Consider the following 26124-nt stretch of genomic DNA (forward strand, 5'->3'; position numbering starts at 1 on the left):
CCTGCCAGCCCTGGGTGACTGCTTTTCCTTCAGGCTCCAGAATGCTCTCTCTGCTGCCCTGGAACCTAGCTGGCTCAGGGTAAGAGAGCTGGGGGCCTCTGCCCTGAGGACCTATCTACCCATTGCCACAGCCCTTTGGGGAGAAGACAGCCTCATACGGTAAAAAAGAGGGAGGGAGGGAAGAAGACAAGAAGGAACACTGACTGTAATCCAACTCCATTTGGACCCCTTGCTAGGCATTCAGGAATGAATCTGAAAAACGCACTGCCCTTGAAGGATCCAGAGTCTAGTGGAGGCAACAAGAGTAGAAACAGGCAGCAGAAACACTTGCAATGCTGAGAGCTCAGGCCTGTGAGATCCCAAAGGGAGAACCCTACTAGATAGCAGTCAGGGAAGGCTTTCTGGAGGAGGCAACTTCATAGGTCAGTTCTCAAGAACAGGTGTCTGCCTTTCCAACTCAAGTTTTTAATTCTTACCGGCAGCCCTGTGGAATAGGTGTTGTTGCCCCTTTTACAGATGATGCTCGGAAAGGTGAGTTCACAACCACCAAATGAAGAAAAGCCAGGTTCAAATCCCCATGAGCCTGGGACAGAATGAGACAGAATGGCTGAAAAAGCACTTGGTTTATACTCTGAGAGAGGAATGTCAGTGGGGCCTCACTACCAAGCTGGGGATAGCACAGCCCCATTTCCCCCCCAACACAGGAACAGGACTCCTGTCTTCTGTGCGAGGAGCAGTCCTAAAGGCTGAAGTTCACCTTGCTGAAGCATCCCCATCTAGAAGGAGCAAGGCTGTGGCATGAAGACAAGTGCTCTCTTTTGACTCCCTTCCGCAAAGCGTAACGGGAAGGCATAGGATCCTAGAGAGAATCCTAAATCCTGGCCTTAGAACACCTGTGCTTGAGGAATTCTAGAATCCACACTCCCCTCAAAATGCCTCCTAGTAACCATGGCAGGGTCTGGGTCAAGGTCATGCGGCACCTGGCCCTTCCAGGTTGGAAGGATGGCTAGAAATAGGATCCCATTTCCTTTGACAGATAAAGATGAAGACATAGTGGGGGGGAAGAAATTGCCCAAGGTAACACAGCAAGTCAGTGTCAGAGCATAACACCCAGGTCGTATCACTACCTGGGGGGTGGGGTGGGACAGCCCAGATGCCCAGGTGGTGCCAGAGAGCATCCTGGGTGCTGTTGGAGGAGTAAAATCCCCAACTGGTCTTACTAAGGCAAACTTTTATAGTCCTGCGCAGTACTCAGCAAAGTTCTACTACCCCAACTCTCCTAAGCCTCGGACAAGACTCTTCTTTCCCACTCTAAGTCTACCCATCTGTAAAACGGCCCCCAACTACCTTTCAGCTGGGCTGCTTAGAAATCCTAGGAATAAGGGGATTGGAAGAGGGAAGAAAAGAGGGGGCGTCTTGGGCTTTAGGCTCCCTACCTCAATGGCGCCCTTCACCGGGACAGCCTCGGGGAGGAGAGAGCAGGAGCCGGGCCAGGCGTGGCGAGGCAGGGCCGTCGGGGGCGGGTCCAGGGGCGGGGTCTAGCCGACCATCGCCCCGCCCCGTCGGACGCCTGCGCGGCCCTCGCGCCGCGGGGGGAGGAGCGCGAAGCCCGCGCGCAGCGCGGCCCCGGCGGAAAGTTTTCCCTGACGGAGTTTTGGCGGCGGCGGCGGCCGGAGCGGCCATGGACGCGCTCAAGTCCGCGGGACGGGCGCTGATCCGGAGCCCCAGCCTCGCCAAGCAGAGCTGGGGGGGCGGCGGCCGGCATCGGAGTGAGTGTGTGCGCGTCCGCCGGGCCGGGCCGGGCGGGGGCCGGGGTGGCGGGGGGGGGGGGGGGGGGGCTCGGGCCGCGCGGACCGGCCTCCCGCGGGTGCCGGGGACAGAGGCGCTGCCTGACCGGTGCCCTGCGGCCCTGCCGGGTCCTGCGGGGTGGGGGGGTCGCCCGGGGTCAAGATGTGCTCCCACTCCTGTGCCCGCTCTGTGCGGCTGGGGAGGAGGGGCAGAAGCCGGGGGAGAGCGCGGAGCTCGGGATCCCCAGGTGCAAGCGGCAGTCGGAGGGGCCGCAGGTGAGACGAAGAGACCTGCGCGACCTCCGGCGCCTGACCCCCTCGCCGCCCCGGGCAGCTGAGGGGAGACCGGAGCTCAGCGTCGGTGCCTGGGGCAGGAGGAGTGGGCACCGGGGCTTAGGGGAGATGCCCGCACCCTGCGCCCCAGCCGCTCGGTGCGCGGCCGGCGGGCGGCCACGTGCCCCCTCCCCGCAGTCCAGCCCTTGAGGTTGTCTTTAGACGCCCAGAAACCGACTCAGGTGCAAGCGGGGTTCGCAGGTACCTACTTGAGGTTGGGGGCGAGGCTCAGCCTGGGGTCTCAGGACGTAGCACACACCGAGCCGTCCAGACCCTTGCGTCCCCTCCTCTTCCCACGTTCTGGCTGATTTTGAAACCTGTTTTCTCTCACACTTTCCCTCTCGGGCCACCGAAGTCCCGCGGCGCCCAGGCGAATGGCAGGCTCGCCGCCACCCTCTCTCGGGGGCGTCTGGGAGGCTGGGAGGCCGTTCCCCCTCCTCTCCTCGTCTCGAATTACTCTCAGGGAACCCGTCACCTGGCACCTTCCCCTGAGGCCTGAGAAACCCAGCCCGAGTCCTTCTTTTCTGTCCAGGAGAAAGAGCGTGGATTGCCTGGGGTCACACAGGCCTTCCTGGTAGATGTGGAGCCAAAGGAGGACTTCCGTACCCTCCCACCCTCCTGTCAAACACCTGGGCTTCTCCCTGCACCTAGAAACCACTGACAGTACAGTTGCACCCCACCCCGCTTCCTTTTCTTTCCAGGGCTCCGCCAGGGGAGCCCGAGTTCCCTCGAACCACGAGTGCCAGCGAACCACGAGTGCCAGCGTGTCTGGGCCTAGAGAACCCGCCCTGCCCCTCCCTCTTGCCCCCACTCTGCTGTTCCAGTTGTGGCCACCCCCTAAACGGAGACTGGCGTTCAGAACTTGGGCTGGTGACTGCTGGTAGGGGTAGGGTCAGAGACCCATTAGGGCTGGTCCTGGCCAGGCCAGGGATGCACCCTCTCCCACCGTTATTGGCCTCCCAAACAGCCCCTTTAAATATTTATGGGATTTGACTAGGACTTCTGAGAATAATGGTTTGTTTCAGCAGGGGAACCCTACAGTTTTTTTCCTGGGATGGGAGAGGGACGGGGTGCTGGGTAAGGGAAGAACACTTAGAGGCCTCTTTGATTCTGGGGAAAGGGGAGAGGTAGCCACCTTGGATGGTGGAAGAGAGTTTTTCCTGCTGCTCTGATCTTGGACAAGTCATTTTCCTTTCTGACTCTGTTTCCTCGCCTGCAAAATGGGGATGAAAATTCTAACCTGACAGGGGTGTTGAGAAAGTTATTGATAATGCTTCCTCCTGGCACCTAATTGGTGGTTTCCTTCTGTCCCACACTTGCCTTTCTTGTTATGTGGACCCTCAACAGGACTGTTGCTCTGGTAGAATAAGTTTTGGGGGCTCAGAGCCCATCTACACCTGCAGAGGAAAGGAGAGGAGAACTCCTGTCCCCTGCAGACCCCCAGAGTGCTGTTCTGAGCCTTCTGGACCCAGAATGATCTGGGTGGAATCTTCACCTGTCCACTGTTATTGTCAGTTTCCTTATCTGTAAATTGTCCATAACGGTAGTAGCCAGCTGGGGTGTGTGTGTGTTTGTGTGTGTGTGTGTGTGTGTCTTAAATGAAATAGTGCTTGCCTGGAATGGCAAAAGAATTCAATAAAATAACAACAACTGCTTTTGTCACTTTATGTTTTACACAGTGTTTTTGCTTCTGTTATTTCATTCACTCATGTCAGGTGATAGAGCAGGGATTCTTATCAGACATCCCCCGTCACCCCTGTCAGAGATTAAAAAAAAAAAAACCTGAGCCTCAGGCTCCAACACAGCTTCCTAGAGGCAGCCCTCCAAATTTCCCAGCCCAGGGGTCTTATCACTGTGCCTCCTGGGGCAGGTGCCACCCCAGGTTGTGCTGACAGTCTCTGAGAACAGTGGTGGCCACAGGATAGAGAGGGAGGCCGTGGGGTGTGTCTGGGGTGGAGGTGCTGGGGTAGCCTGGCCTGGGGGGGTATTCCAGACAGGCCCTGGGCCCATCCCTCAAGGCCAGAGCCCTGTGGTTGACTTTTGGGGCCAAACTGAAGCCAGTGGAAGTTAAGGATAGACTTGACACCTGCTATCAGCTGTGACTTGCTCCTGCCCCTCAAGATCCTCAGCTGGGATTAGCATGATCATTGTTTTATTTGTGGAGAAACTGAAGCCCAAAGAAGGGAGGCAGTTTGCTTGAGGTCACAGCAAGCTAAAACCCCAGGCTTTTTTTTTTTTTTTTTTTTTTTGCTGTGAACCTCATGGCCCTCTGTCTGCCAACTAGTCCTGAGTTTGAAGGAGAACTCTCCTTCTCCCACACATGGCCTTTTTCCCATCTCTTCGGGAGTGTTGAATATTTGATCTCAGTCCCTGGCCAGGGATTTTCCTTTCTTCCATCTGCCTGGAAAGGTGGCTTATCCTGGCCACACAATACCCTTTTTTCCAAGAGAGATCCTCTGACCCTCAGACTTGCTTCTTCATGGGTTGTGCCAGGCTGTCAGAGAACTCCAAACACGGCACAGTTTCCAGTAAAGCTAGTTTATGGTAGTATGTGGGGGACAGAAGATCTGTTTGTACTTACTGGTAATATTTACAATAAAAGATATTATAAATAACCCCCCTAGTCATATTACTTATTGGTCACAGACTACGTGTCATGCACTGATAGGTACTGGGGAGTCTGGTGAATAAGCCAGTCTGTCGGCCCATTGTGCTGCCGTCTGTCGGAGGAGGCAGACAGAATGACCAGGGTGCAAACGAAAGGTATGGTCATAAGTTGTGGTGGCGCTATGAAGAAAGATCGGGGAACTGCGGAAATGGGGACAGCTTCCGTAGACTGGTATGACCACTCCGCTTCTTCTAGAAAGCAGATGCCGAGAGAAGGATCTGAGTGCGAGCCATCTATCTGGGAAGATATCTCAAGAAATACCTTTAGGAGAAGTGAGAAGAGAGTCCAAAAAGTGGATAAGTCACCAGCGTGAGTGACTGGAGTGCCATCCTGTGGAGAGCTTTGGGAGGCAGTGGAGAATGTGCTCTTCGGGAACTCCATCTGAGGGGCAGTTCCCGGCAGGGGTGGGCACAGGGTGCTGGGGCTGGAAGCCCTTCATGCCCCAGTCTGCGTGGGCATTGGCACCTCCAGGAGCCAGAGAGAGCCGTAGGCAGAGAGGTGGCACGTCAGGTGACATGTGTGGAAACGGCACCCAGGGAGGGGGTGGGGGGGGGGCCCTGACAGTGTTAGTGCAGACAGGGGTGGCCTCTCCAAGACGGTGACTTGGAGCACACATGAGAATACAGGAGGGAGGAATCTGGGAATAGCATTCCAGCCAGAGGGAACAGCAGGGGCAGGGGACATTTAACTGGAGGCTGGGGCCCTGCTTCTCACAGGTCTGGTGGCTGGGGGAGGGACGTGTGCCTTGCAGGAGTCAGGTCACCCTTGCCCACCGAAGGGCACTCTGTCCAGGCGGCCGTGCAGGACACGATGCCCGCCCTCTGACCTCTGCGTGGCCCGGGGAGGGGCTTGGTGGGCTGCAGGAGTGGGTGGACAGCACTGTGGGAGGCTAAGACCAGCTCTGTCAATTATGAGTCGTGGCCAGACTCCTCTGAGCTGCTTTATCTGTGAAGTGGGAGTCCTGCATATCCTTGCCTCTCCTCACAAAATACTGCAGGTGGCTATGTGCACATCCAAGCTCTTTGCACTTGACCCGTGGTGATGACAGTAGCTCACACTTCAGTGGCCCTCAGTGTGTACCAAGCATGATTCTAAGCCCACCTGGCATGTGAACTCATTTCACCCTCACAGCAACCCCACGGGGTGGACATGCTTCTTGTCCCAGTTTTTAAGTGAGGAAACTGAGGACCAGGGAGGCGGCGTGACTGAAGCCCACAGCCCATCTCCAGACCCCATGGTTTTAACCTTGACAGCATGCTTTTCTCTTACAGACTAAGGAGGTGCCTAGGAAGTGAGAGCTTGTGCCATTATCATTTAATACTTTTCTTTGGATAATCTTAACAACTTCTGAAATTTGCCTGGCACTTTTTACATGCTGAACCCATTTCTGAATGATGCTCTTAAGGGACTGAACCCATTTGTCAGACAAGAAGGCTATGGCCTAGAGAAGCAACTGCATTCCAGGTCATGGCAGAGCTTGAGTCCCCTTCTGAGATGTCACTCTGTGGCTTCTGAGGCCATCTCCCCACCAGGCTGGAGGAGGCTGGAGGCCAAGGCCCTTCGAGATTTCCCCATGGCCCCTGGGTTTGGCTGTAACTCTGATGTTCCAGACACCAGCCAGGCTGGGTCTCCTGGGCAGCAAAAGGGGCACAGGGTCCCCTCGCTCAGCTCTGAATCCTGGGCAGGGGACCTCAGTGAGGAAAGAGCACACGTTTGCAGCCGCAAGTAAAACTGGGCATATGGTCCATCCCCAGCCAACTCTGACAGCAGGGTCATCTGTAAAATTGCTAAGTTAAAATAGCACAGTCATTACCCACCACAGGGCCAAAAATAACCAGGACCGGAACAGGGCTGTGGACTCAGGCCTGTATTTGCCCAGGGGCCTCTGGGAGTTCTTCCTGAAGTCCCAGGCTCTTCCTACGGAGGAGCATGTGGCCTCTAGTCTCTGGATGGTGAGCAGGCATGAACTCTGTGTTTGTTTTATCCAGTGCTCTTACGTGTTGGTTTCTTCAGGGAGGGTGTGGGAGACCTTATATTGAAAAGATGAGTCATACCTAGAAGGACAGGAGCCTAGGGGGCGCCTGGGTGGCTCAGTGGGTTGAACGTCAGACTTCAGCTCAGGTCATGATCTCGTGGTTCATGAGTTCAAGCCCCGCGTCGGGCTCTGTGCTGACAGCTCAGAGCCTGGAACCTGCTTCTGATTCTGTGTCTCCCTGTCTCACTGCCCCTTCCCCGCTTTTGCTCTGTGTGTCTCTCTCTCAAAAATAAACATTCAAAAAAAAGAAGAAGTACATGAGCCGAAGCAGGGTTCCCTCCTTAGAGGGGAAGGAGGATCTTGCTGGGCCTGGGAGGGCAGCGTAATGGGAACGGGGACAAGGACGAAGCAAAGCAAGCAACATTAGCCAGGAGTTCACCGTTTCCAGTTGCTGAGGGAGACAGACATGACTGGAAGTCTTTCAAGAAGGCAGATGGAAGACAGCTGCTGGCTATGGGTGATGTGGCTGTAGGAGGAGGAGAAGGAAGTCCACGCTCGAGAGGCACAGGCAACCCACTGACGGGAGGGATGAGGCCCCATCAGGAGGTATGACCATGGGCAGGCCCTCTGCTAAGCACATTACATTTAATAATTTCATTATTATTTCACCAGAGGGTGGAAACAGCAGCCCTGTGAGCTGGGGACTGTTGTTACCCCCATTGTATGGATGAGAGAACTGAGGCTCAGGGAAGGGAATTGATTCGTTCAAGATCACTCAATGTCAGAACTGGGATTCTAGGATTAAGGCCTTTGCCCTTAAGGAAGGCTTCCTGGATGAGGGTGGATGCAAGGGGTTTCAATCAAACGAAGGGAAAGGCATTTCTGGTAGAAGGAACTTGAGCAAAGGCATAGGAGTGGGAAAGTAAATGTTACATCAGGAGGAAGAAGTTCTACATGATTGGAGCTTCCGTGTGTGTGTTCTGTGTTGGGTGTGCATGTGCCTGTCTGTGCACGTAGGGATATTGTGGGAGAGGAGACTGTGGGAGAGGAGACTGTCATTCCCCAGTAGTCATTGTGAGAATTGCCTGTAGTAGATTAGGAGCTTGGGGTGGGGGTGCAGGGGGAGAAAGCTCTGACTTGCTGTGTGATCTTGCACAAGTCCCATCCCTCTCTGGGCCTCAGCTTCATCATCTGTCATGTGAGGAGTTCTGGCAAAGGGTCTCCATGGCTGATGAGCGGCAACCAGTCTACTGGGGCCCTCCTCATGCAGGAGGCCATAGAATAGGGGAAGGGTCAGGCCAGGGAAGGAAGAATGCAGACTATGACAAACATTTCAGAGGTCAGGGAGGACTGGGGAATATTTTGACAGCAAAAAGGTCATCTGTGACCTTGGCAAGCTTTGGCCCTTTGGAATGGAAGGAGCGGAAGTGGCTTTGGAGAGGGGCCAGGAAAGGCTGAGCCTGAGGAAATGGGAGAGTAGGGACATAAGAATGGGGGGAGCAAGGATGTTTGCTGTAGAGCAGGCGTGGATAGGCAGATGAACAAGGCCACCCCTGATTGATTAGTGTTGCCTGCCTGGAGCCTTGTATTGAGAAACAGTCCAAAGCCTGTAAATCAGAGGGAATAGAGCTGCAATTGATTGGCAATGTCTGCCAAGGACACTAGTGATAGGCATGGCGACTTGTAGTTTGCCGTTCTTGCTTAGATGCATGTTGGGTTGAAAGTGCTGTTCTGAGTACCTACAGAGAGGAAGCCTAAGGAATTAGGAATTGTGGGAGGAAATATCTCTGGCTCTAGGAACTTCCTCCTAACCTTTTGCTAAAATGAAGGTAGTTTGCCTCATGGGAAGTTAGTATCGGCTAATGGTCAGGAGCTTGAACTTGAGAGTCAACCATTGTGACAAATTACTCGTCCTTTGAGCCTCCCTTTCCTCTGTGAAACCGGAATGAAAGAATGCCTGCTTGCAAGGCAGCTGTGAATGTTAGAAGTAATGGTAAGAGCTGCTTTGTTATTGTTGTCTGTGTTACTTGATAGTTCTGTTCTGCGCTGATGATGTGGTGGTTTTCTTGGTTTCTTTAAGAACAAGGCTCGGGTCTGAGTTGCTCCGGGGCCCCCGTCACCCAACGCAGGACTGGGACACCTCAGGGACTTTCTGATTCTTTTTTGGAAGATCAAATGAAATAGGCCTCATGGTTGATACAGCAGAGGATAAGGTCACTTTGGGGGCTTCTCAGCAGGGACTGGGCCTCGTGTTGGGGTGGTGGCCCAAGTGCGCAGGTTGGAGGGCAGTGGGCCAGGGCCCAGAGCTGAGGGTGGCCCTGCGGGCCTGAAAGAAGACTTGGAGTTGTCCAGGTCATTTCTTCGCTCAGCAAAGAGTGCCAGCTGCATGCCAGGCTCTGGATGACCAGTCAGCAAGTCCCTGCTCACCTGGGTCTCAAATAGGGGGACTGGGTATACCTGTACCCTCCCTCAACCCACATGGATTCTTTTTCATGAGGAAGCAGTCTCGGAAAGGGACGGTGGCCTGCTCAAATCAAACCCAGAGAGATATGGGTATACAAGGCTCCTTCTGGCTGGTGGAGAAGGAGGCAGAGCCCCTGGAGGACTAGAACTCCAGGACGGTTGTTGTGAGGAGCAGCATGGGCCCAGACAGGGTAGAGGACCCAGTGCTTCCAGCTGGGCCCAGTAGCACAGGAACCCCGGAACCTGCTGTGCTTTGTAGGTGGGGCCCACTGCCCTGGCACCAGCGATGCCCAGTCCTGAGCTTTCTTCCTATGGCTCTTCCTTCAGAGCCACTGAGGGCCCCTGGAAGAGCGGGGAGGGCACAGGATTGTCCTAGCTCCTCTCCCAAAAAGTAGTCCAGAGAAGCTGGCCCTGGCCATCTCTGTGGTGGACCCTGGAAACTGATTCCTATCTGGATCCTGCCCTGTCCTAGATTGTGTGTGAGCTGAAGAGCTCACAGTTTTCTCATTTGTAAAATGGGTAAAATCATAATACCTCCTCCATTGCAGCATCAGAGATGCTGACTGACAGGATCGTGGAGTGTTCATTCGTCCTGCTGATTGGGCTTGGAAGGATTCCTAGAAACCTCCTTCCTCTTCGGTCCTCATTACTTCCCTGCTGAGTGATCTGGTGCCTCTGGGCCTGGGCTGCTAAGGAAGAACCCTGGGGATGGTTCAAACCACTCATGAAGACCACACTTGCCCTCCTGTTCCTCTGTCTGACCAGGGTCCTCTCTCACATGAGTAGGGCTGTGTAGGGGCTTTTCCAGTTCTCTGTCCCAGTCTGTTCCCCTACCCAGTGAGCTGGCCTTTTCCAACCTTCCTGACCTCAGTTGTGGGTAGAGTTTTCAGAGGACCCCTCCCATGTGCCCTGCTCTAGACTTGAACCCAGGTTTGCTGATTCAGGTAGCCTTCATACAGTGTCATTTGAGAAACCACCCCCTCCCCACCACAACCGCACCTCTCTTCCTCTCTACGGCTGTGCAGAGCAGGCTGGGGCCATGGAACCACCCAGGTTTGAATTCTGTTCTGACTCCAGCCCTTTACTCACTGCACGTGGACTTTGTCTGATGACTTTGCCTCTCTGAGCCTCAGTTTCCTAATCTGTAAGGTGAGGATAAAATCCATCTCACAGGATTGTATGAAAGATTCAGGAAGAAAATAGCATAGTTTGCTCTCAGCAAGTTTGTGTTAAAGAGTTTGAACTTGAAAATACGGGTTCCGATTTTGGCTCTTGTACTTGCTGGCTCAGTGGACTTGGTTGGGTGATTTCACCTCCCTGGGCCTCAGTGTCTTTGTAAGTGGGTATGATAAAAGCGTCCTACCTCATAGGTTGTCCTAAGGATTAATGAGAATATTTCACGGAAGACTTCTTGCCATGGTGCTTGGTGGGTTATTCCTTTATTATAGATAAAAAGCAATGATAGATGGACGACCCCAGTGCGCCTTGCTGGGTCTTCCTAGGAAATGTGGGCCGGGAGGACAGGGTCTGAGGCCTGTCCCCGTCCTGCCCAGAGCTGCCAGAGAACTGGACGGACACTCGGGAGACACTGCTCGAGGGGATGCTCTTCAGCCTCAAGTACCTGGGCATGACGCTGGTGGAGCAGCCCAAGGGCGAGGAGCTGTCGGCTGCTGCCGTCAAGAGGATTGTGGCCACGGTGAGCCCCGATCAGGGTGGGGGAGCCGTGAGCCAAGGGCCAGCTTCTTCCTGGGGTGCCACTCATCCCCTGCTCATTCCCCTGATTGGATGCGTCTGAGCTGTTCTTGCCCTGAGTCCCCTTGCATCCGGCCTAGGGACTCTGGTAGACAGGAGCCACTGGGCTTGTGGGGTCAGGGTCAGTGTCCTCCTCTCCCGTTGTTGTGGCCGTGGCCCCTCCTAGTCTCCCCTCCCCCCAACTCGGGTCCCCTGCCTAAGGGTTAGTGACTTAGTGCAAGGAGTAGCGGGGAGGTTGCTGTCACCCAACCACTTGCCCTGTGGCCTGAGGGACAGGGTAGCCCACCAGAGACCAGATCTCCCCACTCCCTTACTCCCCCTCCTGAGTAAACGTGGCCTAGAAATGCTCTTCCCTTGGTGGTCTCAGACCCCTCAGCTCAGACCCTCACAGGTGCAGTGGGTAGAGTGGAGAGTCCCCAGGAGTGATCCTGCTGGGTTGAGATAGCCCACTCAGCACTCAGAGCCTGAAGTCCCTCCTAGCTGTGTGTCCTTGGGCAGGTCCCTTGACCTCTCTGAGGAGGTCAGCTCCTCTGAGGAGGAGCTCTGTTGCCTATAAGATGACTCAAGTTCCAGTGTCTGGCAGACAGTGGGTACTTAATGAACAGCAGTTGTCCCTGTGTTTATTAGAAGAGAGCATTGTTGACTAATGTCTTCCCCGGTTTGTCTGCCGTCTCTGAGACCTCACATGGGCCTCAGGTCTGGGACTTAGACCAGCTAGGTGTAGCCCATGAGAGCAGCTCCCAAGTGAGGCAGGCAGGCTTCTCTGACCCATGTCTGCCCCAAGGCAAAGGCCAGCGGGAAGAAGCTGCAGAAAGTGACTCTCAAGGTGTCACCACGGGGGATTATCCTGACCGACAACATCACCAACCAGCTCATTGAGAACGTGTCCATTTACAGGTATGCTCTGCATCGGCCACCCTCGCTCTGTGCCTTGGGGCGGTGGGTGGGGTGCCCTTCCTGAATCCGTGCACCAGCACTTCCTGTCTGGGTGAACTTGGAGCCTCAGTTTCCTTGTGTGTATGTGGGGGAGGAGCCAGATCCCACCTCCCAGTGCTGTTAGGAAGTGCTGAGTACACAGCCCCTGGCTCACAGTGGGTACTTGGTTAAAAGGCAGCTGCTGCTGTCATTATTGCTAGTTGCAGCAGGCAGCTGAGGCCTAGTCAGGGCTAGGACCCTCCTCCCCACTCCCCTTCCGCAAGCATGCTGCTGAGTCAGGCTTGGAGCAGAGGGCTGCGGAGTCGCTGCCTTTTCCTTCCGCTGTGAATATAGCAGCTCAGCTCTGGACATCTGGCCAGGCATTCAGGGAGGCCTCAAGGCAGAGTCCAAGGCCAGAGTATAAATGGTATGGGGGCAGGGGGGGTGGCCATTCTCAAGGAGACAGAGCCCAGCCCTTGGAACCTCAAGCTCTTCCCACTCCCTCTCTTGGCTGATCAGTTGTAGGATTTCAGCGCTGGAAGGGACAGTCCATTTTATAGATGGAGAAGCTGAGGCCCAGGGAATTGCCCAGGGCCCCACGGTGAGGTAGTAGCTGAGCTGGGAGCACCGAGGCTGGAGCTCTGTCCGGCAGGCACCCAGCTGCCAGGCATTCCTCCACCCTCTTGCTTTGTCTCCAAGCAGGTGGTTCCATCCGCTGGAGCATAAGCAGTGTTGGGGGCGTTGAGGGTGGGGGTGTGTTGGAGGGTGTGGCTTTAGAGTTTCTGGCTGGTGTCTTCCTCTCACCTTTCTGACTCTGCCTGCCTCCTTTAACCAGGGGAGGCCTCAGCCCCTGCCCTCAAGGAGGGAATGGAGGGGAAGAAATAGGAGATTAGAGTGTTTCCCAAGAGGGCAGAGAAGAAGGGGCCTGTCTGAGGAAACCTGGGAAGGCCTCCCAGGGGAGGTGGCAGGAAGCTTGATCCCCTGAGATAAAGAAGAGGGAGCTGCTGGCCTGGGGGTCTTAATGGTGCTGATCCCCGTGTCCATGTCTGATTAAAGCTGGGGCCACACTGGGGAAAGAGTCTCCTGAGCTCCTGTCCCACCTCTGGGCTGCCAGTTCCTCCCAGATTGAGATTCTCAGGATGAGCACCCAGCAGGGAGGCAGCAGACTGGGGGTGGGGGGTGGGGGGTGGGAGGGCAGGTTTTCCAAGAGGAGGGAGCTGCTCTGTGTTCCTCCTGGACCCAATGGGGCTCCTGGTCTGGCCGTCTTCACACACCCTCATGCTACTCCCAGCTCCTCCGCCTCTGCTCACAGCTCTGGGAGAATTTGCCAGCAGTCTCAGTCACCCTGGGAGAGAGAACCTAGAACTCCTCCGACCTCTGGGCAGGAGGGGAGGCCTGGTGCAGGGCATCAGTGGGCGGGGAAGTGTCCAGCTTCCCCTTCCCTCTCTAGTCAGCGCAAGCCCTGAAGTATTCCAGCCTCTGGAATCCTCAGGTGAACGCACATCTCAGCTCTGCCACTAGCTTGGTGGTCTGAGACCGTAAGCTTCAGTTTTCTCATCTGAAAATTGGGAATAATAATGGAGCCCATCTCGGGCAGCTCTGAGAATTAAATGAAGTGATATCTAGAAAGAAGGGCTTAGCTATTACCATTTTGAGGTGTGGCTCAGTGGGGGGCAGCAGGGGGAGGTGCCCTCAGTCTTTCCTTCCGCTCCTTTGTGCCTAGCCTGGGTACCCGCCCCCCCCTCCCCCATGCCATCAATGACCCAGAATGCCAGGCCCAGAGATCAAGGCCACATCTCCTGAGTTTTACCTTCAGGGAGTGGGATAGGAGGCTCTGGGGGACTCAAGAGGAGATGCCCTATGGGGCATCCCAGATGTGGTCAGGCCCCATGCCGGGGTTTGGTGACACTTCCCACTTGCCTTTCAGGATCTCCTACTGCACAGCAGACAAGATGCACGACAAAGTGTTTGCGTACATCGCACAGAGCCAGCACAACGAGAATCTCGAGTGCCATGCCTTCCTCTGCACCAAGCGGAAAATGGTCAGTGCGGAGAGGCTGGGCCTAGGCAGGCTTTAGCTTTGCCTTGGCAACCCTGCCCTTGGGGGCTCTGTGTGGTAGGAGAGGCAGGACCCAAAGATGGCATCACTTAACAGGAAGTGTGAAATCCCCGGGGACCCCAAGGCGATGCTGAGAGCACTGAGTAAGGCCACAGCCCTGTCAGAGTGGGCTGCCCTAGGCGGTCAGCCTGGCCTGTGGGTGGCAACAGGCCCGTGTCCCCAGTGAGTGCCCTGGCACCTTCCTCTCTGTAACATGAGTGATTGGATTTGAGATTTGGGTGGGGGCGGTCTGTAGTATGGTCTGGGGGGTGCAGGGTCTTGTAGGAATTAGTCCTTGGGGAATGGTTATCAGAGGGTCCCGGGAATGGCAAAGGGACCTGGCTTGCTGTAGCCAGAGTGGGGAGGGAAATGGCTATTTTTCGCATCTACGATGTGTGTCTTTCAGTGGTAGGCTTTAAGGGATCTTTTTGTTTAACCCTCTGTGAGGTGGCGGCTGTTACTGTCTTTATTGTTTTTATCTTTAATGAGGAAGCAGACTCACAGAGGTCAGCTGTTGCTGAAGATGACACAGCCAGCTGGGCAGAGTGAGGGTTCAAACCCATGTTCTTCCCCTCCCGGCGCGACCGTGAGGAGCCACGAGCTCCCTGCCCCAGTTTCCAGGCTACTCCCTGGCTGTGTCCGGCTGAGATGGGTGGGGCCTCAGTGGTCTCTGGGCATTTGTCTTGAACTTTGGGACAAGCAGCCAGGCTGTGTCCACCTTTGGTGTTGGGGCTTTCGTTTTGGAGGCCCCTGAGGTCTGAGCATCTGCTCTGTGAGGAGGTTCCTGACATTTACTCGTTGAGTGTTGGCCTCCATTGACCTCTGTGTACAGAGTCCAGAGCCCCAGTCCCCATGCCCAGTGGTCCTTGGAGCCAAGGAGACGGGATCCTCTCCCCTACCCCTCTCATCCAGGACTCGTCAAAGACATCACAGTCTTTAAGTGCCCCTCAGGCTTCCTGCTATGCATCAGGGCCTGCTTGAGATATAGTATTAGTTTCCTATTGCTGTTGTGAGAAATCCAAACTTAGTGGTTTAAAACAACCTGGATTTATCTGCTACAGTTCTGGAGGTCAGAAGTCTTAAGTGGGTCGGCAGGGTTGTGTTCCTTTTGGAGGCTCTAGGGAAGAACACGCTTCCTTGCCTTTTTTAGTCTCTAGAGGCCACCATTCCTTGGTTCCGGGCCCCTTCTCCAACCTGAGAGCGAGCGGTGAAGCCCCTTCCAGTCTCCCTCCTGCTTCCGTTGTCACATTGCCGTTTCTAGCTCTGACCCTCCTGCCTCCCTCTTACAAGGCCCCTTGCGATTGGGCCCTCTAGGGAATCCAGGATAATCCCCCTCCATCTCAAAATCCTCCACTCAGTCACACCTGTAAAGTCCCTTTTGTGGTGCCAGGTGGCACTCAGAGGTTCCAGGGATTAGACATGGACATCTTTTGGGGCTGTGATTCACAGGTCTCGTGTAGGGAGCACTATGGGACAAGACCAATTAGGGGTCTGATCCTGGCTGATGTGCTGTGTGACTGTGGATAAGACCCTGCCCTTCTGTGGGCTGCCCGCCCATCAGCAGAATGAAGAGGTCACCTCAGTGACCTCCAGGATTGTTCTGAAAGGCCCCTTTCTTTTGTGCACCTTGTTTCTTTCCTGCAGACTCAGTGTCGCCAGACACTCACCCGAGGCCTCGTGATGCCCCAGGTCCCTGAGCTACAGTGGCTTCTCCCATGACAGCCTTGTTGTCACAGTGACTCTTGGCTTTGTCTCTTATGAGGCCACACTGACTTAAAAATACAGGCTCATTACATCTCCATTGTTTGTCTCTTCCTCTCCACTGACCAGAGCAGGCGCTGGGCTGGGGCAGCTGGCCCACGGCCACTGCTGCAGAATGTGGACCCTGGTGTGGAGGGGCTCTGAGCTGCAGAGGCTTCCTCTGGGAAGGGAAGGTCGGAGGCAAAAGAAAGCGGATGCTGGCCCAGCGGCTCAAGGGAGGCCTGCCCTCAGGCCAGAGGACTTTAGACAGGCCTGAACAAAATCACCCTGCCCCAGGCCAAGAGGTCAGTTATTGAGGAAAACAGCCTACCCGCTGCTTGGTGCTGACAACAGCGCCCTGATCCGGCAGAGGGAACGGCTCCTGCGGGCCGCCTGGGCCCAGGCTCTTCACTTTTCCCGGCACGTTGTCCTCTGTGCCAGGGGCTGACTGGCTCGATCACAGCGTACCCATCCTTCCCCAGCTGGCCTTCCCCCTTCAGGGAGCCTCGGGGAAGCCCCTCAGCCCGCCCAGCCCAGGGCAGTGTACGGGCCACCTGATGCAGACGCGGTGTTCTTGTGCCCCTCCTAAGGCCCCAGCCGAGCGCAAGCTGGCAGGAGCCTGGCCACGTTGGAAATGTTGAGATTCTCAGGGCTTAGTGGACACATCTGAGAAGGAGGCAGAGGTGAAACGAGGGCCTCAGGTTCTGCAGCCCACCTGCTGACAAGTGTCACTTGTCACTCCACAGACGTCACTGCTGCCTGGCCTGGGGCTGAGCCCTGTGGTGGGCACTGGGGCCCCAGGGGATCGGCCATGGAGACACCAACAAGATGGTTGGGGGGGAAGAGCCAGGATTCAGTAACTGGGGGGCGTGGCTCTAGGGTGGAGGTTCTTAAGTCTCACTGGAGGTCCGTAAGACTTCCCAGAGCAGGAGACATTTTGAATTGAGCTTTGAGAGCTGAGTAATGAGTGGGAGTTTGCCGGCCAAGACAAAGGGGGTCCGGGTGGTGAAAGGCTGCGTGCACCCCAGCACAGGAAGCAGCATGTGCAAAGACAGGTGCAGAATCAAATGGTAGGATTGGTGGGTGAGGACTCCCATGTCACTGGAGCTGGGGTGTGGCAAAGCAGAGGCAGCCCGCCAGGGGGAACTTGAATTTGGATGCTGACATAGCCCTCATTGCTTTTGGCCGGTGGCCCACAGTCTCCACCTCCCCACTCTTTCTCGCCTGGCTGCCTGCATGAGTGAGAAGCTGTGGCCACCCGGGGTCGGGGGAAGGGGTTCCTTTCTGGGTCACCCACCGGTTCAGCTTAGCTCGGGCAGCATGCCACCAGGCCTCCCTCTCCCGGTGACTGCTGTTAGGCACGGCCAGGATGAGTTTCTCTACAAGGAAATGTTTCCATCTGCCCAGCTGGGAGGCCTCGGCCAGCACTGCAGCCTGCCTCTGGGTTCTGAAGTGAAGGTGGGGTTAGGGCTTCAGTGGGGGACCCAGGAATACAGTGCAGGTGGACTGACAGCAAGCAAGGTGACACCCCCTGATTCTACCCCGAGCAGGCGGGGGGCAGAGCTGCTCTCCCTCACGTGGGCACTGGCATGCCTCGGGTAATCCTTTTGTGCAGGATTTATGCTTCTGGGGCAGCAGGGCCATAAGGGACACGTGGCCCGACTTGGTGGGAGTACCAAGCTAGGATCTGGGATCCTGGGGGGTCCTGAGCTAGATAGACCTGGCCCCTTGAAGGAGCTAACAGCCTGTTACTGGGAACGAGACAGGGACATGAAACACTGGGTGTTAGAACCCAGTCCTGGTGAGAACGCCACAGGCCAGAGGCGTTCTGAGGAGGGCTGGGCTCGCAGCCTGTGGAGTGAGGGAAGACAGGCCTCCCGGGGGTTGGGGGGGTGGGCAGGCCCTAGCAGTCCTTTCTTGTAATGCTGCCCCAGAGAGCCGGGCCCACCCCGCTCCCAGTCCCTGCCCAGCCTGGGCTTGCAGCCACCTGCACACATGTGCATCTCGGGTTATATTTGGTTTACTTACAGCTCGGGATTTCGGGGCAAAAGGGCGGGGATGTATGCAAATGAACAAGTTGATTTATGCAAAAACAGTATCAGGTTTGTGCCCGCAGATATCCTGGAGGCAAAAATCGCGGTGTTTCCATCTCCCTGCCACCTTAGGTGACCAGCCCTTTCTTGGGTGTATAGTGATTTGACTCCGGCTGCTAATCAGCCCATATTTTTAGTTCATGGGCAATTCTCAATGGTAACTGGGTCTATTAAACTTGATTCAGACGTGACAGCTTAAATTGTAAACAGCTGTGAAGAGTTTCATACTTAATTACCATATTTAGGTTTTTGCCATAAAGCGCCAGTACTTCCATCAAAAATGTAAATGACGGAGACATTCAAATGAGATTTTATACTTCGTGAAGTTTAATTGGCATGGATCAGTCAGCTTGTTTAAGGATTTTAAATTTAAAAAAAAAAAAAGCGTTTTGAAGGCAGTGGCCACAGCTTCATTTCTCAATTAAACCAAGTTGTCTGGTGGATGGTGTGAGAGTGGGTCTGAGACTGGTTAGGCCTGAACTTGTGCACTTGAAAGAATCTGGTGCTTTCTTCCCTAGGCCCAGGCTGTCAGACAGAAACTAGATGCCGCTTCCGGCTACAGCTGAGCTCTGGGACTCCCGCTCCCAGAAGCCGGACTGTGATTAACCCTGAACTGGAAGCAGAGAGAGGAAGGGGCTGAGATGAATGTGGGCTGGGGCAGGTCCTGGCCAAGCGAGGCCTCAGGAGGCCTGCCCCTTGGGCAGATGGAGTGCAGCCAGCCTATTGCACCTCTGGAGGGCTTTGGCCTGCTCTGGGGATCAGGGGTGTTTAGACTAGATTCTTGCCTTTGGGCAGCGGCCCGGATAGGGTGACACAGGCATGTGAACTGGTGACACTTCCATATGCATGATGCCAGAGAGAGGTAGGTGGAGCTGTGGGGCACCAGTGCTGGTGACCTGAGAGAGCTGGTGACGTCTGAGTCGGGTTTGAAGGGGTGGATGGGAGTTCCTCAGGGGTGAAAGGCCAAGATGTGGCCCCCTCTTACAGGTATATGGTGCTGAATGGTTTTGGTGCCCTGACACAGGTACACATTGACATTTTGCTCCTGTCAGGCAATGTACAAGCCTCCTCCCCCCTTTTTTGGGATCCTGTTGTAAGTCCCTCCAACCCAGCATAGGGCGAACCAGAGTGTAACCTTTGCTTCTGACTGTGGCTCATTCAGGCAGTGACTGGGCCCTTTCCAGTTCTGGCTTTGCTGTTCTCTAATTTCAAGGACTCAGTTTCTGTGTGAAGTCCTCAGGTAATTAGGGAGGGCTCTTGGAGGAAGTAAGCCTCCTAGTTAATTGAATATAGGGAAGCCCAAAGGGAAGGGGAAAAGGTGGAGGTGAGCAGTCATTGCAAAGGTTGGGAATGGAATAGAGGTGGGAGCCGTGGCTGGGCTACAGGTGCTGAACCTGGGGCCCCCAGCTGCCTGGAGTGGTTCTGGCCTCATTACACCCCAGGCTGCTTTGGTGACCTGGGCGGGGCCAGGACTCTGCTTTTGCCTGTCTGGAAGTTCAGAGCCTTGAAGGAGCGGAGCCTCAGCCTCCGGGCCTACATTTCTCACTTGCTGTTACCTGCCTGACCTGTACCCATCCCCCACCCCACTTCCTGTTTTTCAGGCCCAGGCTGTCACCCTCACAGTAGCCCAGGCCTTCAAAGTTGCCTTTGAGTTTTGGCAGGTGTCCAAGGAAGGTGAGCCTTGTTCAGGGACACTGTGGTGGGTGGGGGTGGAGCTGGGGAAGCTGACAGAGTAGAGAGGAGTTGGCGGGAGGGGAGGAGGGGGTGGGGTGGGTGGTAAAGTCCCTGGAGTCCAGGCCTGACTCTCCACTTCATCAGCTGCCTGGTTGGTGACTTTGGACAGGTCCCTTCACCTCTGTGAGTCCCTGTTCCCCCTGTGAAGAAATGGGAACAGCTGTCCCCCCCCACCCCCACCCCCAGGGTGATTGTGAGGATTAAGTCTACAGAGTTTCTCTCCTCTCTGCTGGAGATCTAATGCCTGCCGCCTGAGAGTGGCCGCAGACCTCCCCTGCCCAGCGAGTGCTGGGAGTGGGGCTCCAACGCCCTGTGCCTTGCTCCCACAGAGAAGGAGAAGAGGGAGAAAGCCAGCCAAGAAGGAGGGGACGTCCTGGGTGGGGGCCTCCGTGACAACACCCCATCGTTGAAGAGCTGTGAGTCCTGGGCAGGGGGTGGGACCAGAATCAGCTGCATGTCTCGGGGTCTGCCCTTCATCCTGAGGGCCCCCCTCCCTCCTGGGCTGGGGCAAACCCTTGGTTTTTTATTTGTGTTTTATTGTTAAATAAATAATACATGTTCATTATAGATAAATTAGAACATGTGGTTAGAAGGGAAGATTGCTCATTTTGGTGCATGTTCTTGCAAATATGTTCCTGTGCAGCTATATAAACGTATGTATACATCTCTCTGTATACATTTAACATCTTATTATGTGATCGCTTAACAAAACTTAACACCTGTTGCGAATGTAAAAGTTTCAACCTAAAATGTTAGTTGGGTAGAGGTTCTCACCGTCCAGCTGCTTCGGGAGGTGCCCAGGTGGGGCTCTGGGTGGTCTGCTTGATGGGCCTGGGAAGGCCATGCCTGAGGAGGGAGTCAAGACCACAACAGCCCAGGAGGCTCCAGGATTGGGCTGGGAGATGGGGCTTGGAAACAGGCGGTTCCTCCCACTGACACACCTGACTGGACCCCTCCTAGTGGTTGCCACTGGGAACCTGCTGGACTTGGAAGAGACGGCCAAGGCCCCGCTGTCCACAGTCAGCGCTAATACCACTAACATGGATGAGGCACCGAGGCCTCAAGCCTTGAACAATAGCAGCGTTGTCTGGGTGAGTGGTCATGTGGCCTGGGGACCCCATAGGGATCTCACAGCGAGCCTCAGCCTGATCCTGGTTGAGGCCTAAGGCCGCTCCAGGACCTGGGCCCTGGCACGCATGACTTCAGTCCTCTGGGAGGGCCAGACCCAGCCCAGCAGCGCCCAGGCCCAGGGTGGGGGGCAAACAATGTCCCCTTTGAACTCGGGGCTGCCTCCCCAGCAGGCTTGGCTCCCAGCACAGCTGTCTCCTCACAATGGCCAGCCTCTTGGTCTGAGCGTCCATAGTCGGCCCACCACAGGACCAGCTAAAGGCTCCCTTGTTCTTGGTGTGGGCACAGTTTGCTCCTGACACCCGTCCCCGCCCCACCATCTAAAGGAGGAGTCTGAGGCCTGGCGGTCAGCAGTAGGCCTCTGACTCGCTCTGTGACTCCAGGCAAGCCCCCTGACCTCTCTGTGTCTCAGCTTTTTCATCCCTTCAATAAAGATGATGACCTCTGCCTGCAGAGTCTCCCAGAGGAACCTGGGTTGTTTCTGTTTTTTTTTTTTATCAAAAGTTAAAAATTTTTTTCATCTGAAAATAATTTTAGAACTACAAAAAAGTTGTAAAAACAGTACAAAACATTCCTGTTCACCCTTCATCCAAATTCTCCAAATGTCAGCATCTAACATCACTGCGTTACAGTGATCAAAATCATTAACATCAATCTGATACTGTTATGTAATCTACAGGCCATAGTCACATTTCTCCACGTGTCCCCCCCCACCGCCTCCCCGTGTCCTTTTCCTCGTCTAGAATCCATTGCAGAATCGTTATTTTGTCATGTCTGTTTAATTTTAAAGAATCTGGAATGTTGGCAGACTTGAAAACTCATATCCTGGTCCCTGTTGGGGGCCACCTGTAGGCACCGCGAACCTGTTCTCTGCTGCCTGGGATCCACCCTTGGCACCCACCCATCCACTCAGGGAGGCTGCAGGGAGCCCTTGCCAGTGTTTTCCCACCTAGGCTCTGGGATTCCTGCCATCATTTAATCCCTCATGAGCTTGGAATTCTGGCATGGCTCTTGGAAGTGGATGAAAGCAAGAACACCGTCTTCCCTACCCTCTTGCTCTTGGAACTTGAAAGCCATAGACCTCATCCAATCCAACCCACTCATTTTACGGAAGGAAAAGCTGAGTCCCAAAGAGGAGCTGCAACTTGCCCAAGGTGTCACTCGACTAGTGGCAGAGCTGGGAATTGTACCCACCCAATTGTGCTCTTTTTCCTGTTCCGCATCCCAGGTTTGAGTCCCTGGGTTGAGATGCACGTGGCAGTCGCCAGGTGGGGGGTCTGCCTGTGCCTCTTTCCCCAGGCACCCGCCAGACCCCTATGCTTGTGTCCAGAGTCCCTGTGGCTTATCCAGGGCGGGGACACCCTGGCTGTGAGCATGTGCTCCCCCACTGAGGGTTCATATCTCCTGCTTTGTTTTCCCCAAGGAGCTGGATGACGGCCTGGATGAAGCATTTTCAAGGTAAAGTTAGCTGGGCTCCTCGTGCTGGGGAAGGAGGTGTGAGCTGCTCTCCGGGGTCCTTTGCCTGTCTGAGAACATGAACTCTGATCTTCTCCAGAGCAAAAATCTCAACTCGGATACTTCCAGGGATGGGGAACTCACTATCCGGGGTTGCCCGTGTCTGCTAAAAAGCCCGTGCTATTGAATCAAAGGCTATTCCTTGTGGCTTCTCTACCACAGCCTGAGCTGAACTGAACACTCCGCAGCTCAGGCTGATTTCCTCGCCCTGCACCTGGTGTAGCCTTCAGAACCTGGCTTTTTGCAGGCTTTGTTCCCTCCAGAGGTTCTGCAGTTGTGGAAAGGGGCAGGGAGGGGGCAATGCTTAATTAAGCCCGTAGAGCGATACACAGAGGAGGGATGTCAGGCACAGCAAGGAGGTATTTTGGTCTTGCCTGAGGGTGGTGGCATTTCCCCATCTTCCCAGGGGCCCTCCCTGTAGCCATGACTACCTTCAGCTTGGGGACATGGCACTGAGAAGGCTGGGCTGAAGAGAGGCCTGGGCAGCTCAGGGTTCTGAGCACTGGGCCTGGGCAGTCAGGACCCCCTGTCTCCCTGGGGACCCTGGGCAGCCCGCAGCCCTCTGCTTCCTCCCCAGCCCCTTCCTGCTGGAGCCTGGTAGATACCCCTGGGCGCAGCCCAGGGAAGAGGGGGTGGTCAGCACGGTTGGCCCTTTCGTGGAGGCAAAGACATTCTTTTCACTGTCCTCCCTGCTTCACTAACTTCACTAACTGACTGCAACCCCCTCATTTTAAGAAAATCTTCCATTCACTTTTTCCAGATTACTTGAGTATCATGTGCCCCTTATTAACAACTTCGAAAATCAGCAGAGCATTAAACAGGAAAGAACACCATCCTATAATCCCACAGCCCAGACTTTTGGGCTTAATTCACGCTAATCCTATACATATACACTTTTTTTTCTTTTTCTTTTTTCTTTTTTCTTTTTTTTTGGGGGGGGGGGCATTGATCAGCTCATGGTATTTGCATTTGGGGATCCCGATTTTCACCTAACATTGACATACCAGGAGTGTTTCCCCAGGCTGTTAACAACTCCTTGTAAACACCTCATTTGTTCACTGCTCCCTCACGTGCTTCTAAGGACCTGAGTCGTAATTTACTTAACTCCCCCCTGCTCTTTGGATGTTTGGGTTCTCTTCCTTTTTAAGTCTGTGTTTTGAACAGCACTGTATTGAACACAGTTCTAGCCAGTAGTCTACTAGTTGAACCGCCTCCGTCCCGCACATGCCCCTCACTGACCTCGCCAGCACGGCCCTTCCCTGCCCTTTCCTGGTGGAGCCGGGGGTGTGGAGCCCCTCTCTCCGTGGCGGGAATGCCACTGCCCCCAGTGTTCTGAGCCGTTAGCCCTCAAGGGTGGACTCTGGTCAGAGGCTCCACCTCTCCTGACATCCTGGGGTTTCCCTTCTGGCCCGGGTGTCCTGGCCTTCTCCCATCCCTGCCCTCTCACTCTGACCCTGGACTGGCTGCTCAGGCCCCCGCCAGCCCCTTCGGGGACCCTCGGCTCACACAGCTCTGCCTTCCAGGCTTGCCCAGTCTCGGACGAACCCTCAGGTCCTGGACACTGGATTGACAGCACAGGACATCCATTATGCCCAGTGCCTCTCACCTGTCGACTGGGACAAGCCTGACAGCAGCGGCGCCGAGCAGGATGACCTCTTCAGCTTCTGAGGTCCCCGGGGCTGGCGGGACACGTGACAGACCAAAGCCTCTTGTGGCGGGGGGAGGGGGGGGCCAGCTCCAGGGCCCCCAACCACCCTCTTCCAGTTGGCAGCACCGTTGGCCTGCAAATCAAAGCCGCGTCCGGTCAAGCAGGGGGAAAGGAGAAGTTGGTTTTTTTTTTTTTTTGCCACACTCTTATCCTAAGAACTGAAGGATGCCTTGAATATTTATTCAGCGACTCCTGGTTCACCTCGGAAGCCAGTTTTGCATCAGGCACAAGTGCAGTGTTTTAACCAGCTTTTTGCCCTGTCCTGAGAAAGCTCTGCTCTGCTGTGGGTATCAGGACGGTGACCAAAGCATTTCTTGTCCCTTCTCTTTTTCTAAGGACCCAAATTTCCCTGGAGGCGTCCCCACACCTTACAGAAAGCTGTCATTTTTGAGCACAGGAAGGCCCTGTGGCTTCAGAGGAGCCCCGAGTCTTGTGCCGGGGCCCCAGCAGGTGTGGGCCTGAGTCCCTGGCCCTCCCCGGGCCCTGAGAGACAGAGGGGCAGCCCCTGACCAAAGACAACGCGTAGCTGGCACTTTAAAGCACACACGGCAGGTGTGGCCCCCGGGGGCTCCTCGATGGTGCTGTTGGCATAGAGCTTTCTGTCTGGCTGCCCGTAGGTTCCCAGGGTCTGACTGCAACAGTGGAAATCATCTCTGTGTGACTGCCCTGTTGGCGTCCCCCGCCCCGCCCCTCCCCCCGTCGATGAGCGTGTGCCCACTCTCCTGTTTCGTCTGTGCGGGTGTCTCTGAGCCCCAAGTCCCCATGCTCCCTGGGACAATGCGTGGAGCCCAACACCTAAACTTGGTCAGGACTATCTGGTCGCCATTTTACAGGCAAGGAAATGGGCCCCAAACGTGGAAGGGGTGGAGCGCACACTAGAACCAGATCCCATGCCAAAGTTGCCTTCTCACCCTCCCTTCTCCCAGCTTGCACCTCCTTTCTGGTTTTGTTGTCCTCCCAGGAACCAAAAACCCCAGCTATTTTCTGACCAAAATGTGTTTCATAACAAACCATCTGGTGCCTTTCCACACAGAACTGGCTTGAGCCTCCGTGCCCTGCTAGCTGTCTGGCTGCCGACTTCTGTGCAAATGGAAGTACTGATGCTAATTTGGAGGGTGAAACAAAACCAAACTCTGGAAGCGTCACCCTCTTCCTGACTCTCACCCCTGGGTCGGGACATGTCAGCAGCAGTCTGTCCTCAGTCTCCCTTCCTCCCCCCTCCCCCCCCACCACGTCACCCCTCGGGGCGCCCATCAGAGCTGCCAGAGTCTTCTCCACCCAGAGGTGCCTCCCAGGCCTGGCTTTGCTAAGCTCAAGTCACTGATCACAGTTCGAGCAGGTTTCACCAGCCCAGGAGACACACACACCATTTCTCAGAATCTGCTTGTCCAAGCACTTGAATCAGCACAAAGACAGAAGGGCCTGGGCAAGGAGTGGGGTGGCACTTGTAGAGTCTATCAGAATATGGGGTCATTTCTTTCCCTGCCCAGCTCTTGCACCTTGCTGCCCACCCCAGACCTCCTTGGTATTGGCCCCTGGATTTGTTACGCGGCAGCACGTGTTGGGCCTGACAAGCTGTCCCTGGCAGGAGGACCTGGGAGCCCCAAGAGAGGCCATGCTTGAGAGTGTGTGTGTGTGTGTGTGTGTGTGTGTGTGTGTGTGTGTGAGAGAGAGAGAGAGAGAGAGAGAGAGAGAGAGAGAGAGAGAGAGACTTGACCTTCACAGTGGTCTTTGGCTGATAAGCCTTTGGGTATGCTCCAGTGTGTCTGCAGATAAGTCTTATGCTTTACTTTGTGTTGCTGTTAAAGTTGTTCTAATGAGGAAAAGAATAAGTAATAAAGGTTCTCTTTTTGAAATACAAAGAGCACTTGCAGGGAGCGGCCTGGGGCCATGTGGGAGCGTGGTTGGTTTGGCAGTTCCTGGTTTTAGTGGTTATAACAGCAGTGACCACGGGCCTAGATGTGGTGGTGGGGAGTGCTCTGTGGTCCCCTGGTGGAAGCCCAGCTGGGAGCCCCTTTTCACCCAGCAGATGTGGGGTGTGGTGAGGTCGTCCCTGGATAGCTCAGAGAGGCCACACCAGTGATCCAGGGCCACAGAGACCTAGGTCAGGGCGTCCTGGTCAGGGGTCTGTGAACCCATCGAATGTGCGTATGATCACGTGTGTGTCCACATGTGCGCTTTTCTTGGGGAGGATGACCATCGTTTCCATCTCATT

General features: G+C 55.1%; 1 protein-coding gene across 4 annotated transcripts; it reads left to right on the top strand.

The window, feature by feature from the left end:
• The first annotated feature begins 1624 nt into the window (after nucleotides 1-1624).
• Nucleotides 1625-25765, top strand: LDLRAP1 (low density lipoprotein receptor adaptor protein 1). 4 transcript variants are annotated; one of them, XM_030328028.1, is made up of 9 exons: nucleotides 1625-1769; nucleotides 10780-10922; nucleotides 11763-11875; nucleotides 13821-13935; nucleotides 19426-19498; nucleotides 19888-19974; nucleotides 20519-20649; nucleotides 22110-22144; nucleotides 23725-25765. In XM_030328028.1, the coding sequence occupies exons 1-9, from the start codon at nucleotides 1682-1684 to the stop codon at nucleotides 23867-23869; spliced, it is 930 nt and encodes a 309-aa protein (XP_030183888.1). In that variant the 5' UTR covers nucleotides 1625-1681; the 3' UTR covers nucleotides 23870-25765. The 4 variants fall into 4 exon arrangements, with proteins under 4 accessions (XP_030183888.1, XP_030183889.1, XP_030183887.1 ...); XM_030328027.2 differs by lacking the exon at nucleotides 1625-1769 and adding an exon at nucleotides 4397-5097 and having other exon boundaries at nucleotides 22113-22144; XM_032594219.1 differs by lacking the exon at nucleotides 1625-1769 and adding an exon at nucleotides 4400-5097.
• The last annotated feature ends 359 nt before the right edge of the window (nucleotides 25766-26124 follow it).

Source organism: Lynx canadensis, chromosome C1, assembly GCF_007474595.2.
Source record: "Lynx canadensis isolate LIC74 chromosome C1, mLynCan4.pri.v2, whole genome shotgun sequence".
Taxonomy (NCBI): Eukaryota; Metazoa; Chordata; class Mammalia; order Carnivora; family Felidae; genus Lynx; species Lynx canadensis.

Bases quoted from the DNA above. Each gene is read 5' to 3' on its own strand.
- LDLRAP1 (XM_032594219.1), top strand. From the start codon at position 4,962: ATGACCACTCCGCTTCTTCTAGAAAGCAGATGCCGAGAGAAGGATCTG. The intron at 5,098-10,779 runs GTGAGTGACTGG...CGTCCTGCCCAG, and splicing joins AAAGTGGATAAGTCACCAGC to AGCTGCCAGAGAACTGGACG. The intron at 13,936-19,425 runs GTCAGTGCGGAG...CCTGTTTTTCAG, and splicing joins TCTGCACCAAGCGGAAAATG to GCCCAGGCTGTCACCCTCAC.